This window comes from Colossoma macropomum, unplaced genomic scaffold, assembly GCF_904425465.1.
Source record: "Colossoma macropomum unplaced genomic scaffold, Colossoma_macropomum, whole genome shotgun sequence".
Taxonomy (NCBI): domain Eukaryota; kingdom Metazoa; phylum Chordata; class Actinopteri; order Characiformes; family Serrasalmidae; genus Colossoma; species Colossoma macropomum.
The window spans coordinates 17572152-17587805 of NW_023494809.1; the positions used below are offsets into that span (position 1 = coordinate 17572152).

At 37.2% G+C, this 15654-nt stretch overlaps 1 protein-coding gene across 3 annotated transcripts in view; it reads left to right on the forward strand.

Annotated features, from left to right (window-relative positions):
• mllt10 (MLLT10 histone lysine methyltransferase DOT1L cofactor) overlaps positions 1–15654 on the forward strand; it is an 84541-nt gene that overhangs the window by 5824 nt on the left and 63063 nt on the right. For 2 of the 3 annotated variants that reach the window (XM_036558784.1, XM_036558785.1), the window contains exons 1-3: positions 1–352; positions 2923–3002; positions 10707–10761. The exon at positions 1–352 is cut by the window's left edge and continues 122 nt beyond it. In XM_036558784.1, coding sequence (XP_036414677.1) covers positions 214–352; positions 2923–3002; positions 10707–10761 — 274 coding nt within the window. In that variant the 5' untranslated portion in view covers positions 1–213. The remainder of the gene's footprint in view (positions 353–2922; positions 3003–10706; positions 10762–15654) is intronic. The other variant, XM_036558782.1, reaches the window with a different exon arrangement.

The window sequence follows — 15654 nt, forward strand, 5'->3', positions numbered from 1 at the left end:
TTCCCCATAGCTTTGCTGGCTTTTCTGGTATTGAACAACAACAACAAACAAAAAATAAAATAAAACAGTTTCCTTAGATGTCAGCGTGGATCAAATATGGCTTTTCATCGAAATGGGACTTAGATATTGGCGAGCGAGGAGACACGAGGACGTGATCTGAAGCGTGATCGGGCCTTTTTTGCTGCTTTTACGCCACCGTTTTCTCCGTTGCAGATGGTGTCCAGCGACTACTTGGTGCATAATATGAAGGAGATGATTGGAGGCTGCTGCGTTTGCTCAGATGAGAGAGGCTGGGCCGAGAACCCTCTGGTTTACTGCGACGGACATGGCTGTAACGTCGCCGTGCATCAAGGTAAATCACCTTTTTTAAACACCGATGCTGTGTTTTAAGAAGAAATACTGGTCGATAGCGTACGTGCGAAACGTGTCGGCTAATTAGCCAGCTTAGCTCCGCAGCTAAAGCTGAAGCTGGCGCTTGCATCAGTGCAGACACGGACGCATAATTTTACCTTTTATTTAATCATTATATGTGTACAACCTATAGTTGTATTTACACACGCTCGTTTTATACAAGCTTCAGCTCAATATTTTAGAGTTTTGTTTCTGACCACCGCAAGCAACATTGCTAACGCTAGCTAGGTTAGCTGGCTAACACCTCCAGCTTCGCCGGACCACATTTTAAATTTAGCTATTATTTTGTGTACGTATTTCAAGAAAGCCATGGTTCGGAATGTTAATAAGTCACTTAAGGCCTTATTTGTAAACTCGATAGTGAATTTAGCTCGATATAAGGCTACCTATGAGTTTTAAACATTCACTGTTAGCGGTGTCCTGATCGTTAGCTCGCTAGTGGTTGCTATGCTAACACAGGATGTGGGTTGCAACGCTAGTTGAGCGGGACGTGTAGCTGGTTAGCGGCAGAAAGCCATTTTCTTACCAAAACAGTGAATCGAAACTCTCATGTTTGTGTTTATGCGCATATTAAGAGCTTTCCTGGTTTGTCACGTTTTAGCTTGAACGCTTTAGCACTAGTGGCTAGCTAACGTTAGCCAGGTCGTCCTGTCTTATCAGGACACGCCGGTAGTTTGTGGTTATTCTCTAGTAACGTTAGTCTAGCTAATGTTGTCCAAAAGTTTGCAGACATCCAGCGTTTCTTCTAAAATCAAGTCTATTAAAACAGAGTTTGCCCCCGTTTTCTGCAGTAACATCGCTGTGAAGATTTGGTTGCATTCAGCCACAACAGCATTAGTGAGGTCAGGTACTGATGTTGGATGATCATTTTTGCATCACAAACGCCACTTAATTCATCCCAAAGCTATTGGATGGAGCTCCATCACTCCAGACAACGCATTTCCACTACTCGACAGTTCAGTGTAATATCAGAATACTTTAGGAAGTTTTTTGCGATGCACGATATGTCACAATATTTATGTTTTCTGACATCTGATAAGTTAGAACAGATGAGGTAGTGCCACAACACTGTCAAAAGCAATATTTCCATTTATCATTTCACACACTGTGCTGCATTAAATCCATTTAAACAAGACTAATAATGCTCTGATTATACGGTAAGGAGGTGTGTAAGTGTTGACAATTTTCACTGTATGCTCAAACAAGCATATTGTGATGTGTTTTGTCATGATAATGATAAATGTTGTCCTGTTGCCCAGCTCTTGTATAACATTTATTTTTCTAGGGCTACAACATTCAACAAAATGAATAAAATGCAGATATTTTAGTGTCATCCACACATTCCACTGTTCTGTAGTACAATAAATCAGTGATTAAATATCAGTTTGAATTGTCACATCTAAACATCTAATTTTTTTTATTTTATACGTCTTGTATCGATATGCTTCTGATAGGCAGCCCTACTAAAACGTGTTTTGTTTGGATTGGACTGTTTTGTCCTGTTTTCTTCTTGTAAAACGACACCAATGAGGCTTACACAGTGCTGTGATTATTAAACAGACAGAAAGCTGATTTCCAGAAAGAAAGCTCTTGTTACTGTTTATGTATTTTAGCAGTTCTTTTAGAATAATCTAAGCACCTAGTAACGACACACACAGGAAATAAACAACAAACTGCTTGATAACAGGGACACAGTTACTATTTGAGCATTGTTATAGAAAGAATGTTTATCAAATATATAATTTAATTTATCACAATGCTGTAACTGAAACTTAAAAGCAATATTACGGTATACTAAAATATCACCCAGTGCAAGTTGCAACTATGCTTTATGTCTCTTTAGAGTGATTTTGATATGGCATTGTGATTTTTACATAGTATTGATTCATAGAAATTGATCACAGAACATGTTGACAGTCTTGACAGTTGGAGCTAATTGTCACTGATGGCATAGTTTTCTTGAAATTATTGGTGTTTTGTTGTTTATTATTAACTTATATATGTATATGTACACACACACACACACATTTTAAAAATATCCAGCTTCTGTTTTGTTCCATTTTAACGAATTCCAAAGAGAAAATATTTTATATTTTTATGAAACAGGAAACAGTGGTGTACAGTGACTGTGGCCATCTCCATTCACTTCAGCCCATGAGATGCTTCACATCTAAGAACAAAAAAAAAATCACTTTTGATGGCTTATTTGAATACCCAAATAAGTAAACAAATTCTATGATGTGTTTGCAAAGCCATATATTGGAATACTACCCCTCCATAATGCTTCCCTCAGGGTTTTTTCAGATCTGTGGGAGACACTACAACATTATTAATAATGTTAATATTGTTATTACAGATAAGTACAACTTAATCGTGCAAAGTACTGTTTGTGCTGCAGAAAAATAACATAAATATTTCCACCATAAATAGGTGTTTGTTTAAGCATTAAGATGTCAGCAACCCATTTTTATTGTCAGGTTTTATTAAATCTCTGTTTTTTTTGCATCCTAGCTTGCTATGGAATTGTCCAAGTCCCAACTGGTCCCTGGTTCTGCAGGAAATGCGAATCTCAGGAACGAGCTGCCAGAGTGGTAAGTTTGACATGTTTTAGGCCATTTATAGTTTAAATTAGTCAGATTATAATGTCTTGTTTTGCGCAAACACTGTGTTTGGTTTGTCTGTTGTGCGGGTACACAGGGACAAGCCAACAATACATAAATAAATAAAATAACATGACCACTTGTTGAACTCAAACCAGATGTGTGTGAAGTCCAGCTTCAGCTGTAATGAGTACTGGAAAATATCAGTAAAGTTCAGTATTATGATAAATATCATGGTATTTAATGATACTGAAGTTTGCTTTGATATAAAGTTAATCAAACCGTACTTCCTGAACCTTACTACTCTATGCTTAATAAATGTTGTACAAACCTGACACAGCTAGTTTTGTTGTTGTTTTTTTTTTTTCTTCTTCATGACATTACACCAGAGGGAATCGTGCTCATTGGTGTACACTTGAAACAGGCAGATAGCAGGTTTCCAGAAAGGAAACTTTTAGTTTTATGTATCTCAAATGTTTCAAAACTATCTGAAGCAAGATGCAAAAGAGTTACATTGCAGTTAAATGTCAGGTCCTGGATATCATGTGTGAAGTGCACAAAGCAGTTTTTAAGCTAAGCTAAATGCTAAAAAATATAAGCTAAAAGCTATTTGGTAACAGGGAATGTTTTCATGGATCTAATGATCGTTATCAATCAATATTACAAACCGAAGAAGTAAAAATTATTAAACATAGACATGATAGTGAGTTAATAGACTCTTTTTTGTGTTTATTCTTTTCAGTTCGTTCTGTGCTAGCTGGATATATTCAGCTTAACTCATACGTAACTATTTGCTAGTTGATTGAAATGACTGTTGCTCCAATAACATAGCGGGCTGCTTTGACTGCTAGTTGGCCGACATTAAATACAAATACAGGTACACTTCTCATTTGAACACTTCAGTGAACAGTGTGGCCTGTTTTGGCAATTTCTGGCCAAAACCTGACCACTTTTTATGTTGTCAGCCCACAAGTAAGTCATTTGGCAGTTAGAATGTCAACTTTAATTTACATCTTTACTGACTGAACCATATAGGAATCGCAGCATGAACATTCTTCAGTATTTGAATTGGTGCTTAGTGGAGTTCAGTACAGTTTGGGTAATTAGGTCAGTCACGAACCTTCCAGTTTTTGGTTGTGAAAAACTACTTTGTTGTATTAGAACTAAGAATTCATGAGTAATCTTGCAGCTTATGCACCTAACGACTCAGTTAGTAGCATATTACTTGAAATTCTTAAAATTGTTTTAGTGTTGCTTGAGATCAAAGTTCTGGCATTACAGTTCAATCCATGGCATAGAAGTGCTGCTAGATTAGCTTTCTTAGTACAGTCTGGTGGGTTTTGTTGCTCAGTTTGGTCAAGAATCATCTACTTTGACATGAAGGTGGGACCATTGTTTTTGTGGACATGTTGGAGCAGGCGATTTTCAAACAGTTTCAGAACAAATGAAGGTTTTGGGAAACGAAAGTAGATCGTGTCAGCCAGTGTACTAGTAAATGCTTCAGATACAACTTTTAATTAAAACTCTAAGCTCCAAAGGTGTGCAGAGCAGACAAGTGTTTTCTAATCGTGACTACGTAGCATTTAACTTGACCGTGGTTCTTCTTTATCAGCCACCAAATTTGCGACATAGCAAATGTTTATGAAATTAGTGCTGTAAATTAAAAAAAAAAAAAAATTCACAAAATGGCTTACAATCTGTATTTTATTTTTCAAGAAATTGGTTACATATTATTTTATTTTGGATTATCACAAAATTACTTAACAAACCAGTCACTAATTAGAAGTGTTTTGGTCCTGCATTTCAAGGGATTTGGAGGTGTTGCTGCCATACATGCCTGTGCCACCATGTTTTATAGATGATGTATGCCATAGGTCTTCATATCTGGACCTTGAATCTATATTCCAGTTGTTGATTTAGTAATCACTGGTTCTTAATTGATCTGTGGATGTAACTGATTGGCCACCTAATGTCATACCTACCTGTGAGTACAAAATCCCGACATGGAAGCGGATTCAAGGTCCAGATTTGAAGATCGCTGAAGTATGTTTTGGATCATGAGTGGTTTCTTTCCTCCAGACTTTCCTTTTTCCATCACTTATGTGGAGACTAGTTTTCATCCCCTGTGTCTATGAGTCTTTGTAACTTCGCCATTTTGTTCTTGAGGCTTGCACGTGGTTTACATCCTGTGGTAAACCATCTGAGATCGTGCAGTTCTGTTCATCTCTTAATGGTAGTTCTTGACACACCTTTTCCTACATCCTGGATGATATTCTTGATGTGTTCAGCAGTTAAAAAGGGTTTTTTTGTGATCTAAAAGTACTTAGTCATCTGCTACTGTGGTCTGCCAGGTCTTTTGGTTGATAAGCTTCTTAACATTGTACCGAACAGTTGTGTTTGACACACCTAATATTTTGGCTCTGTCCTTGATTGATTTGTCTTGATATTTTGCTTTAATGACATTGGCACATCATGTTCCTGATGTTGAGAGACAGCTGCAACAGGCTCCAAGGGGAGGTTGCAGCAACAGGTCTTAACTAAGAGAGTTTGAACTGTTGAGTCGGTCATAGCAGAGCCCAGTTTTCAGAGAGGACTCTACACCTGTCACACCACTAATTCTGTGAATATACACCGTCAGAAAAAAAAATACTTTTGAAAAAACTGATGTGTTGAGTGCTTTTTTCAGAACCACTCTGTTTTAGACTTAAAGCATCTTAACTTCCTTTTAGTTTCATTCTTTTTTTCCCCTCTGATGTCCCATCCAGCATTTTCAGCTAACCCTTTATGAGAACCCAGTATGTGACTTGTGCCATCTCTCTAGTTGGAAGGCATGAAATGAAGGTGGCGGTTGGTTAGGGAGTGTAACAGGTCATAAAAAGAGGTAACCAGTTGCGCAACACAAATTTTAGATGTTTTTGTTATCAATTCTGGATTTATGCCGAAACAAGGTGTCTCACTTAACACATCTGCTTTTTTCATACTAGCTGTAGTAGATTGTGCAATGTTTAATCTCTTTGTATGCATTAGGGAGAGATTTTTGTTTCCTTCTAGCAGAAAAATGATATTCCTTCTAAGTGAGTGTATTATAATTGTGCTGCAAAGACAAATAGTAAATCTGTGTCAAAGCCAAAGAAATTACTTTTTTTTTTTTTCTTTTCAATTGTGGTGCTTATTTGCCCCAAATGTTTAAAATTCATTAAGGTGTAAGATTTTGTTTCTGTCTTTTGCTCCCCTAATTTGTGTGCAAGTGAGAACTGTTCTCACTTAAGAAAGCAATTACACTCCTTAAAGCCAGTGGCTGAAGTGTTCCTAAAAGTGTTAAAACAGTCTGAAGTAGATTTTTTTTTTTTTATTGAAACCTAAAATATATCGCTTTGTCTTAACAACTGACGTCTGTCCAGCATCATTATTGTGGTCAGTTCAGCCTCTTCCCTACCTCCTCTAGTTCAGCTGTGCTATTGGTGTGCATGAAGTAGATCAGTTCTAGGGTACGAAGCTATTCACAATTTTCCAATCGGTCAACCAGTGCTTTCATCCCTGATGACTATGCCCTCCTCGAACTGCGGTGAACAAATGAGTTTGAAATGAAAAGCAGATTTTAGAAACACAGCCAAAAGTTGTCACTTTCCTTTGTAGTGTTACTTCAGGTTAGCTTATGTTACTGCTAAGCAAATAATAGTGATTCTTCACTTTCCCACATTGGGTTTAAAATTACTCTACTTAAACATAAGATGAGTTTGGATATCTGTATGCTTAGATAATCATGCCCATTCCATTTATCTCTATCTGTTTTCCTTCTGGTAAGTTTTCTTCCTCTTTCTTTTTCTCTGTTTGTGTACTGAGACTGAAACACACTTTCATAAAGTCGTGTGCATTTCTTCAGCATTAATGTAATTGTGTTAAGAAGCTGTGTGGTCACAGTGAAGTGCAGGTATTATTTTGTCTGTTTGTTTTTTTGTAATAGCACCCAGGCTTTTCCCTCTCAAACAGTAAATTTTTTAAGTTCATCTAGAAGGTGGAGTTATCTGAAACTAAGTGTGTCATTACTTAGTAGTTACTCACAGTGGTTTGATGTGAAATGCTTAGTTGTAGAGAACTTACCAGGTCAGAATTGTTCATTGTGTTGGTGATAGGAACTAGATGTTTAAAGAGTTAAATGCTCTAAAAACTCCCACAAGAAATGGTTGTGAATTCACTGATGTCTGAGACATTGTTTTACGATGGTTTTGTCAGAGGATTTTGGCGTGAAGTCTTTTTTATCCATGCAGGCCATTGTAAGTCAAAATTGTCCCCGAAGAAAACATGTCAGATTTACTGCTATTTTACCATCATCAACATTAAATATAAAAACTTAGGAAATATATAGGTTCACTGGTGGTTTTGGATAGTTCATAAATTTTGATATATTTGTGTTGTAGACATGCTGACTCTTGGTTCCTGTCACCACCACTGTAAAGAAATCAGAGTCTGTAAGTTTCTCTACAGTGAACCATTTCACATCAAACCACTCTGAATGACTTACATGGAAGTTTTCTAGGTGTTGAGATAAATCAGTCGATGTCAATTATTCAGGGACGAAAAAGTTGTTGAGTAGGCAAGATCATCTGAGCTCTTTAGCATTGACACCGTTAAAAAGGGGTAAACAACACAGTATTACTTTGAATATTTTCTTTTTTTTGCTCACACCATTTGAGTAATGTAAATACTTGCTGTTCATTGAACCATCTCTTGAGATTCTGAAGCTGATGTGTACCACTCTGTCCAGTAAACTCAAGGCTTTCCTTGACTGTCATTTTATCTTCCATATAATGCTGTGATTGTCATCTGTGCACAGTATTTTTTTATTTCAAAGAAGAGGCTTACAAAAGGAGACTAAACATGTCCAAGAGTTCTTTCAAGGGATGCAATAAATGAACCACTCTTTGATTCCCAAAAGAACCTTTCAGTGAAGGGTACTTTTAAAGAACTATTTTTGTAAATGAGTTGTGAGTGTAAAGAACCTTTCACTTAATTTAAAGTTTCTATACCAATGATTTTTTTTTCATTAGAATCTATGAGGAGTCTCATAGGAATTCCAGCAGTTTTTCTGGTTATCATTCACTGTAATTCACTGGTTGAGATGCGACGCTAGTCAGAGTGGTTTGATGTGAAATAGTTTGTTGTAGAGAAACTTACTGAGTCAGATTTATTTACATTGGTGGTGATAGGAACCAGGAGCTGTAATGTCTATAACAATACCAGTGAACCTACACATGTCTTTTTTAGCTTTCATATGTAATGTTGTTGATGGTAAAATAGTGGAAAATCTGTTTAAAAAAAAATGTTGGGGACTGTTTGACCTTACAGTGCCCTGAATATACCTCTCTACTAGGGGTGGGAATCTCTAGACACCTCACGATTCGATTCGATTACGATCACGATTCAGAGGGCTGCGATGCAATTATAAAACGATTATCGATGCATCTCGATGCATCTTTTTTTTCTATACAGCATTTCTATTTTCTCACTGTGTGAAGACTTGGTACTTTTAAAGCAAAGTATTTATAATGATCCATAATGAATTTACTTCCAATACCTTTTATTAATAAATCAAATGGAAGTGATGTGGCAAGTGAGCTGGAAGGCTCTCATTCACTGCTCGTTTGGAGCCCATGAGACGCTGCCACTCATCTAAAATGCACAGTTACGGTGAAATAAGATCCAGTGGTAATGGGTGTCCACGCAGCACGTTACAGCCGTTTTCTTCAGTGATTTTATAACTTCGGTTTTGGTCTTGTTGTAGAGAAGGGGGTGGGATCGCTGTGTCAGTAAAATATCTTCGAGACGGGGCATGTGAAACATGGCGCAAAAGCCCTGTTTCGCAACAACTGAGAACCGGCATGCAGACTGCAGGTCTCATAGCAACGATGCGTTATTCGCATTCATAAACAGCGCAGCTGGTTTCATGGTACGTTAAATCTACGAGAGACTGTCAAACACTAAAAAGTTGCGAAGCTGAAGTCGCTTCTCTTTTGAATGGTCCCGTTCCACCTTTAATGGTGCAACAGTTACATTCGGCAGAATTTAAGGTGGAACAGGAAAATTCTAACAAGAAGCTGGAGAATGAGCAGCGACTTCAGCCTCGTAAAACAGTCGAACGCTGAGAGACATTTTACAATAAGCTGCTCTACTTTTGAGGAAAGGTTTTCTGGCAGAGATGGGAGGAAAGCGGCTATAGCTGAGCTAAAGCTTAAAGTAGAGCGAAGTAAATCTGCGTTTTCATTTATATTGTTTAGCCTATGCTAGGACATTTTCACATACTGAGACAGAATGGACATAAATGTTGTGGCTCCCAAGGTGGTTTGACTTTGTTGAAAGGACAAAATGGCTCTTCTTAACATTTGGGTTGTGACTCCTGACCTAACCTGGCTTTTAATGCAGAGGGAGCCGGTTGGATTTCTCGCTCATCCAGTTGTGTTTTTGTTATGTGCCGCCACAGACTGTCCGGGCGCTGCACTTCCGTACTTCCAAGTTCCGCCCTTTGTGTTCCGTCAACATTACGTTATAAATTAAATATTTAGAAAATCGATTTTTGACACATCGATTCAGAATCGTTCACGTCCTCATCGTGATGCGTCTAAGAATCAATCCCTCACCCTTACTCTCTACTGTGAATACCTTTTTGAAAATCTTATGGGCTTTTCTTAAATCTGTTATAAAACAAGGAGGCAACATATTCATAACCATTTCATGTCATAACTTTCTTTGAGGGAGCTTTTAGGAGCAATAAACGCATCAGACATCAGGGGCTGTATTACAGAAACTTATCTTTTTGTCTTAAGATCTGACAGCTCAAGATAAGATTTTTCACAAATTCATATTAGAGAAGCAAATCTTATTTTAATTTAGGAATCTTACAGCATCGTGTCTTTTATGTCAAGTTAGGAAATCTTACACGATCGAAGTTGACGAACTGTCATGTCTGTTACCTGATAACCGACCGTGCTCAGCAGACACATAAACACACAATCAAAATAATCTAGTTAGCCAGAGAGCTAATGTTAGACTAGCTAATGTTAACTAAATTGCGATTACTTGAAGTTAAGAATATTGAGCAGCGCTTTGTGCTGTTTATCAGAGTGTTGCTGCTCTGTTTTAGATTGTTTCCCAAATGCTTTAGGTGACCATGCTAACATTATTCCTCCTAATAAACAGACACATGTTTAGCTCTGTCTCCTCATTATTCACCACCTAACTAAAGTTGTCATAGTGACTAAGAAGAAAAGGTAAGATTTCAGACTTAAGAAGTTTCTGTAATATGGTGGATCTGTCACCACCACTGTGAACAATTCTGACTCTCTCTAAATTTCTCCTGGATGAAACATTTCACACCAAACCATTCTAAATAACTTTGTTTATATCTCACTGATTGAATTATGCAGAATATTAATATTACAATAATTATACAAATATGATAGTAATAATATATAAATTGTTTAAATATTGACCAGAAATATCATGTTTTACTTCCTCCTCTCACCACCCTACCTATAATGAATAGAAAACGCTCAGCTAGCTCATAATACAAAATTTTGGTATTGTGACAAGCCTACCAGGTTGATCACAGTATCTAACCGAATGTTGCTTTGTTTCTGTGTCAGAGAACACAGTGTTTGATTTGCTAATAGGTTCATGCTGTGTCTCTTCTCTTTGCAGAGATGTGAGCTGTGCCCCCACAAAGACGGAGCTCTGAAAAGGACAGATAATGGAGGTAAATAGTCATCTTTTTATACTTGAGAGTTTTGTATCATATAATTTTGGGAAAGGTTCTTATGCAAGTATGTGCAGTTTTGGTAGCAGTTTTATGTCTGTATTGCTAACTGTTTGGTTGAATCTGCTGCGGTGGATTTTATTCATAATACATTGTTGCTGTTGTTATTGTTGTGTCCCTTGTCTTATTTTTTACTCTGAAAGAGTCTAAGAGTAAAGACTTAAAGACAAGGATGAAGAGTTGTCGTCTGTATTAAACTAATTCACAGTACTTTGGCAACAAAAAATATCCAGCCGTCAGTGGTCCTGTCTGATTATGAAAGAGCCCCTGACTGATTATGAAAAAGCGAGAGGTCAGCGGAACTGATGATAAAATCAAACCAACTAAGAAGACTGTGCCAGGAAAAGAGAGAGCATTTAGTGAAGAAATTAGTGGAAAGTAAAAAGGGTTAGTGATCGGAACTTACATCTCAAAGCGTATACCCATATTTAATTTTCAGCCAGTGTTACAGCCAGTTGAATGCAATAGCCATTAATAAGCTCATTGTCATTTCTTTTTCTAATACTTGGTTACATGTCCCTTTTCCTTAACAGCCTGATGGATGAATTCATTTTTATGCATGTTTTGCAGTATAGTGTTATTGTGTGTATTTTAAGTGTTAGTTCATTTTTATTTTATTAGATTTCTCAATTTGTCACAAATAATCATTGGATAATTTGGGGATAATAAGTCTGTTTTCATTTTTTGAGCGATATTTGAAACTCTAATTTCTCAATAAAACTCAGTGGATTACTCAATAGTGGCTGTCCTAGCACAAATACTAGCACCAGTGCTTTAGAATGTTTAAATATGCAGAGATTTCTGGTCTTTCTAAAACTTGTCTCCTACTTAAAAGTTTTTCAGTGGTGATATATTGTAAAATTAAGTAGTTAAGGCCAGTTTTGCTGCATGTCTTTATTAGTTAAACCAACAGAAATGCCTCCATGATTTGATTAACGTTATTACCTTGGACTTGTAGGTAGGTACGGACTGTGTGGTTAGTTGCTGCTTATTTTGTGCGTAAAAATGGGAGGGGTGAATGTGTGTTTATCTCCCCTCGTTTTTATGATGGGGCGGTCTTGCTGGGGTCATCGCGGGGCTGCGAGGGGACTTCTCTTCTTCATGGCCTGGGTTCACGGCAGGGGCAAGCCCGAGACTGTAAACATTGCCTGGGACATGCAGCTGCATGACCATGCCCCCTTTGTAGTGCGGAAAGCTGTTAAACGGCCATGAGGGAAACATCAGTTCACTTCGGGGCTTATGTTTTGGTCATTTCACACTATGTAATCTTTTGTTTTTTTCCAAGTTTCAAAGTGTTTTGGGAGGGATTGCACTGGAAATGTAGAGTGCTATTAAAAAATAAGCACAGGTGGTACACAAAAATAGGTTTATTTTTGCTTGGTGAGTAAACTGGCAAACTTCAAACTTAATCAGTGTGTTCCTTCATGCATTTGAAGTAGGCTAGTATACTTTCAGTTAAAACGTCAAGTAGTTTATGTTTTACAGTGTAGGCGGTTTGATGGAAATATTAGGCTACTCTTTTTAATGAGCCTTTATCTCAAGATTTCTCTTTATTCGATCTATTTATTAGTGATGCACTGAAATGAAAACCCTTTTCATGTCGGCATGTCATTTTTTCAGGCAGGATCAAACCTGTAGTGGAGAAGTTTTTGGGTGTTGTATCTCCACTTAGTCTTGACATGAACAGAGATTATAAATCACTTGTCAAATGTTTCTTACATAAGCTGTGAAATAGGTACACGTGGCTGGATTTTTTTTGGCTGTTGAGTGGTGCAGAAGAGTGTAAGAAACTAACAGCATTTTTTAAATTTCTTTTTTTTTTAGCATTAAAATGATTTGTTTTCAGTTTTGACGGATTGTAGAACTATTTAATCATTTTTGTGGGATCAAAAGTTGGCAAAAATTTAGACTGATACCTGTTTTATTTGTTTGCTTGGGGGCATTGCAGCCAAATCAAGCTATTTATTTATTTTTGTGTTGTGTTATGATTGCACATCAGCTTTAACCACCTGGTCCCTGTGGGGTAGTTTTAGTGTTAAGAAATGCAAATGCAGTTAATCCTAAATGATAACGTTGGCTGTTTGGCAAATGCCTAGCTTAGTGATTCATGTTGAGTAGTAAATGTGAGTATAAGTAAACTCCATTTGTTTATTCTTGGAGGTCATGTTGCCTTAAAATTGACATTTTCATTGCGTAGATTTACTGTTTTTCCACTTACCAAACATTTATCATGTGCCTTCAAGCCTGTAAAATAAATGTGGCTCTTGTGGATTCAGTCAGAATTATCTTTTTTGACGCATTGTTGTTGCATATATTGTGCCAGCCTGGTGTGTGAAGGGGTGAGAAGTTCTTTGGGGTGTGCTTGGATTTTTATTGGCCTGTTTTATGGGCTTCTGCAGAATTCTTGGAGGGACTTCAAAACAACAACACCCACCTCCCTGTCCCTGGCACACTGAGGTCAAAGACAGTTCATGGGTTCACTTTTAAGTTTAGGGCTGTTGCTGTTTCCTCTGACTGGACAAACAGCACTCCAGTCATTTTCCTATTTCTTGATTAATTTGATTTGTAATCCGCGTCCTTCTCATACAAACATTGAGGACTAATTTTATGTAGTTAATTTTTTTTTAGTCTTGTGGTTTTGTGGTGAATTGGAGGCCTGTGAGAAAAGGGAGGAGTATAGGCTGGTGCAAGCCTGTAATTTTAATATTTGTGCAGCATGTTTGTGACACCCTGTGGCACTACCCTGGTCTAGATGGAACACCCAGCAGGCGTGCATTTTAAGCTAGTTTAAATTTTTGTTTTTTGAAATAGTGTTATTTGCAATAAACATACATGCTTAAAAATAAAACGTAGTTTGGAGTGATGCCATAGACATAAAAAGAACCTTTTAATAGGTTTAATGGCTCTGTTAAAAAAAAACAACAAACAAAAAAACATAGAAACCATTTCTTTAAAAAGGTTTTCTTTTTGGCAGTACACTAAAAAAATCTTTATTTCAAGTCTATATTAAAACATAAGGGACAAATCTATAAATAATAACCTAAAAATAATTTTCCCTAGTGAGTCATCCCTGATATTGCCATTTATTCCCAACCTAGACTTCCCTGTCCAAGGAACTTGCAGACAGAGTTTAAGCATGGTATTTGTTTTAAATGAATGTAAATTTTCAGGTGAACATGGTTGTTATGGTGTCTCCATAAGCACAATGAAAAAATTACGTTCAGATTTTGCTTTTTGAGTGGGTGGAAGTTTTACATCATCTTCGTGGAGTACCGTACACACTTGGCAACAAGATATGGTGTCAAAGTGCTATGCAAAAGTTTGGGTGCCACTTAGGGGTGGACGATATAGCAAAAGTACCCTAACACGAATAATTTTTACATTACATATCACAGTATTTTGATGTATTCACAATGCACTATGCCAGGGGTCGGCAACATACTGCGCCGTGGCACATGCGGCTCTTTTACTGCCCCCTTGCGGCTTGACTGTAGAAACAGATTTTTAGATAAAAAAATAAAATAATCCTTCTTTGCAGTTACATAATGCTTTGCTGAGCGTCCCAACACACAGTTCTAACACAGTTTCAACAATAAATTGTCCTTAAACGCTGTAATTAATATATAAATGCTAATTTACCAACCTTTAACCCTAAAGATGATCACACAGACTTCTGGTTACATAGCAACGCAGACAACAGTCACACCTAGCTTCTAGCTAAAGAAATGGCAAAGAAGAAAAAGATTCAGGACAAACATATAGAATTTACAAATGAATGAACAGACTCATCTGCATTTTTATGCACGGCAGCTGGTTTCCTGATATGTTTAATCTGCAACGAGAAACTGTCAACCACCAAAAAGTTGAAAGTTTAGAGACATTTTACAAGAAACCTTTGGCTTTTGTTGAAAAGAATCCTGCTGGAGATGTGAGTAAAGCAGCTATAACTGAGATCATGTTTAAAGGAGCGCAAAGTTAGTCTGCGTTTTTGTTTTTATTGTTATTTTGAGCCTGAACTAGGACATTAGCACATATTGAGAAGTTTAAAGCCAAGATGTTAAAACGTTACACCAATAAAATGGACATATAATATTGTGGCTCCCAAGGTGGTTTGATTTTTGTTGAAACAGGGCAAATGGCTCTTCTTAACATTTGGGTTGCTGATCCCTGCACTATGCTCGGAAAACCATATTGTGTATCCTGATAACAAAATGTATGATAATGGTAAAATGTTGTCATATTGCCCACCTCAAGTGCAAATTCCATGTTTTGTTGATTTTGGAGTGAAAATAAGTTAACACATCCACCACAGATCACATACTTCTGCACATTTTAATGCACAGTTACTGCTTATTGAGAAGGTTGAGGAAATAAAGCAGAAAATGCAGCTTGTAGGGGATGTGTAATTTGATCGAAGGTGTTCAGACTGTTGTATATGACTGTATGTATGCTTGCGATGCATCTGAATAATGTGGATGTCAGTTTAATTAGTTGAGTTTAATTTTTACTCCTTGCTGTAGCTAGATTTTAGAGCTTGAACTGAAACTCTTTTTGAATTGTGGTCCTTTTTCACTCCATTCAGTCTTTGTAATTATGGAGTGGAAAAAATACTTTTATACCCCCAAGTATAGTATAGTGGGTGACACCTCTGGCATTCAACACTGCAGACTGGACTTGGATCCCCTGCTGGGTCAAGCACCCCATACTATACCAATAACAGTCCCTTGGGCAAGACTCTTAACACTCTTGTCTCATACTTCTGTAAAACGATCAAATTGTACGTTGCCCTGAATAAGAGTGTCTGCCAAATGTAAATATAAATCGCTATTTCTT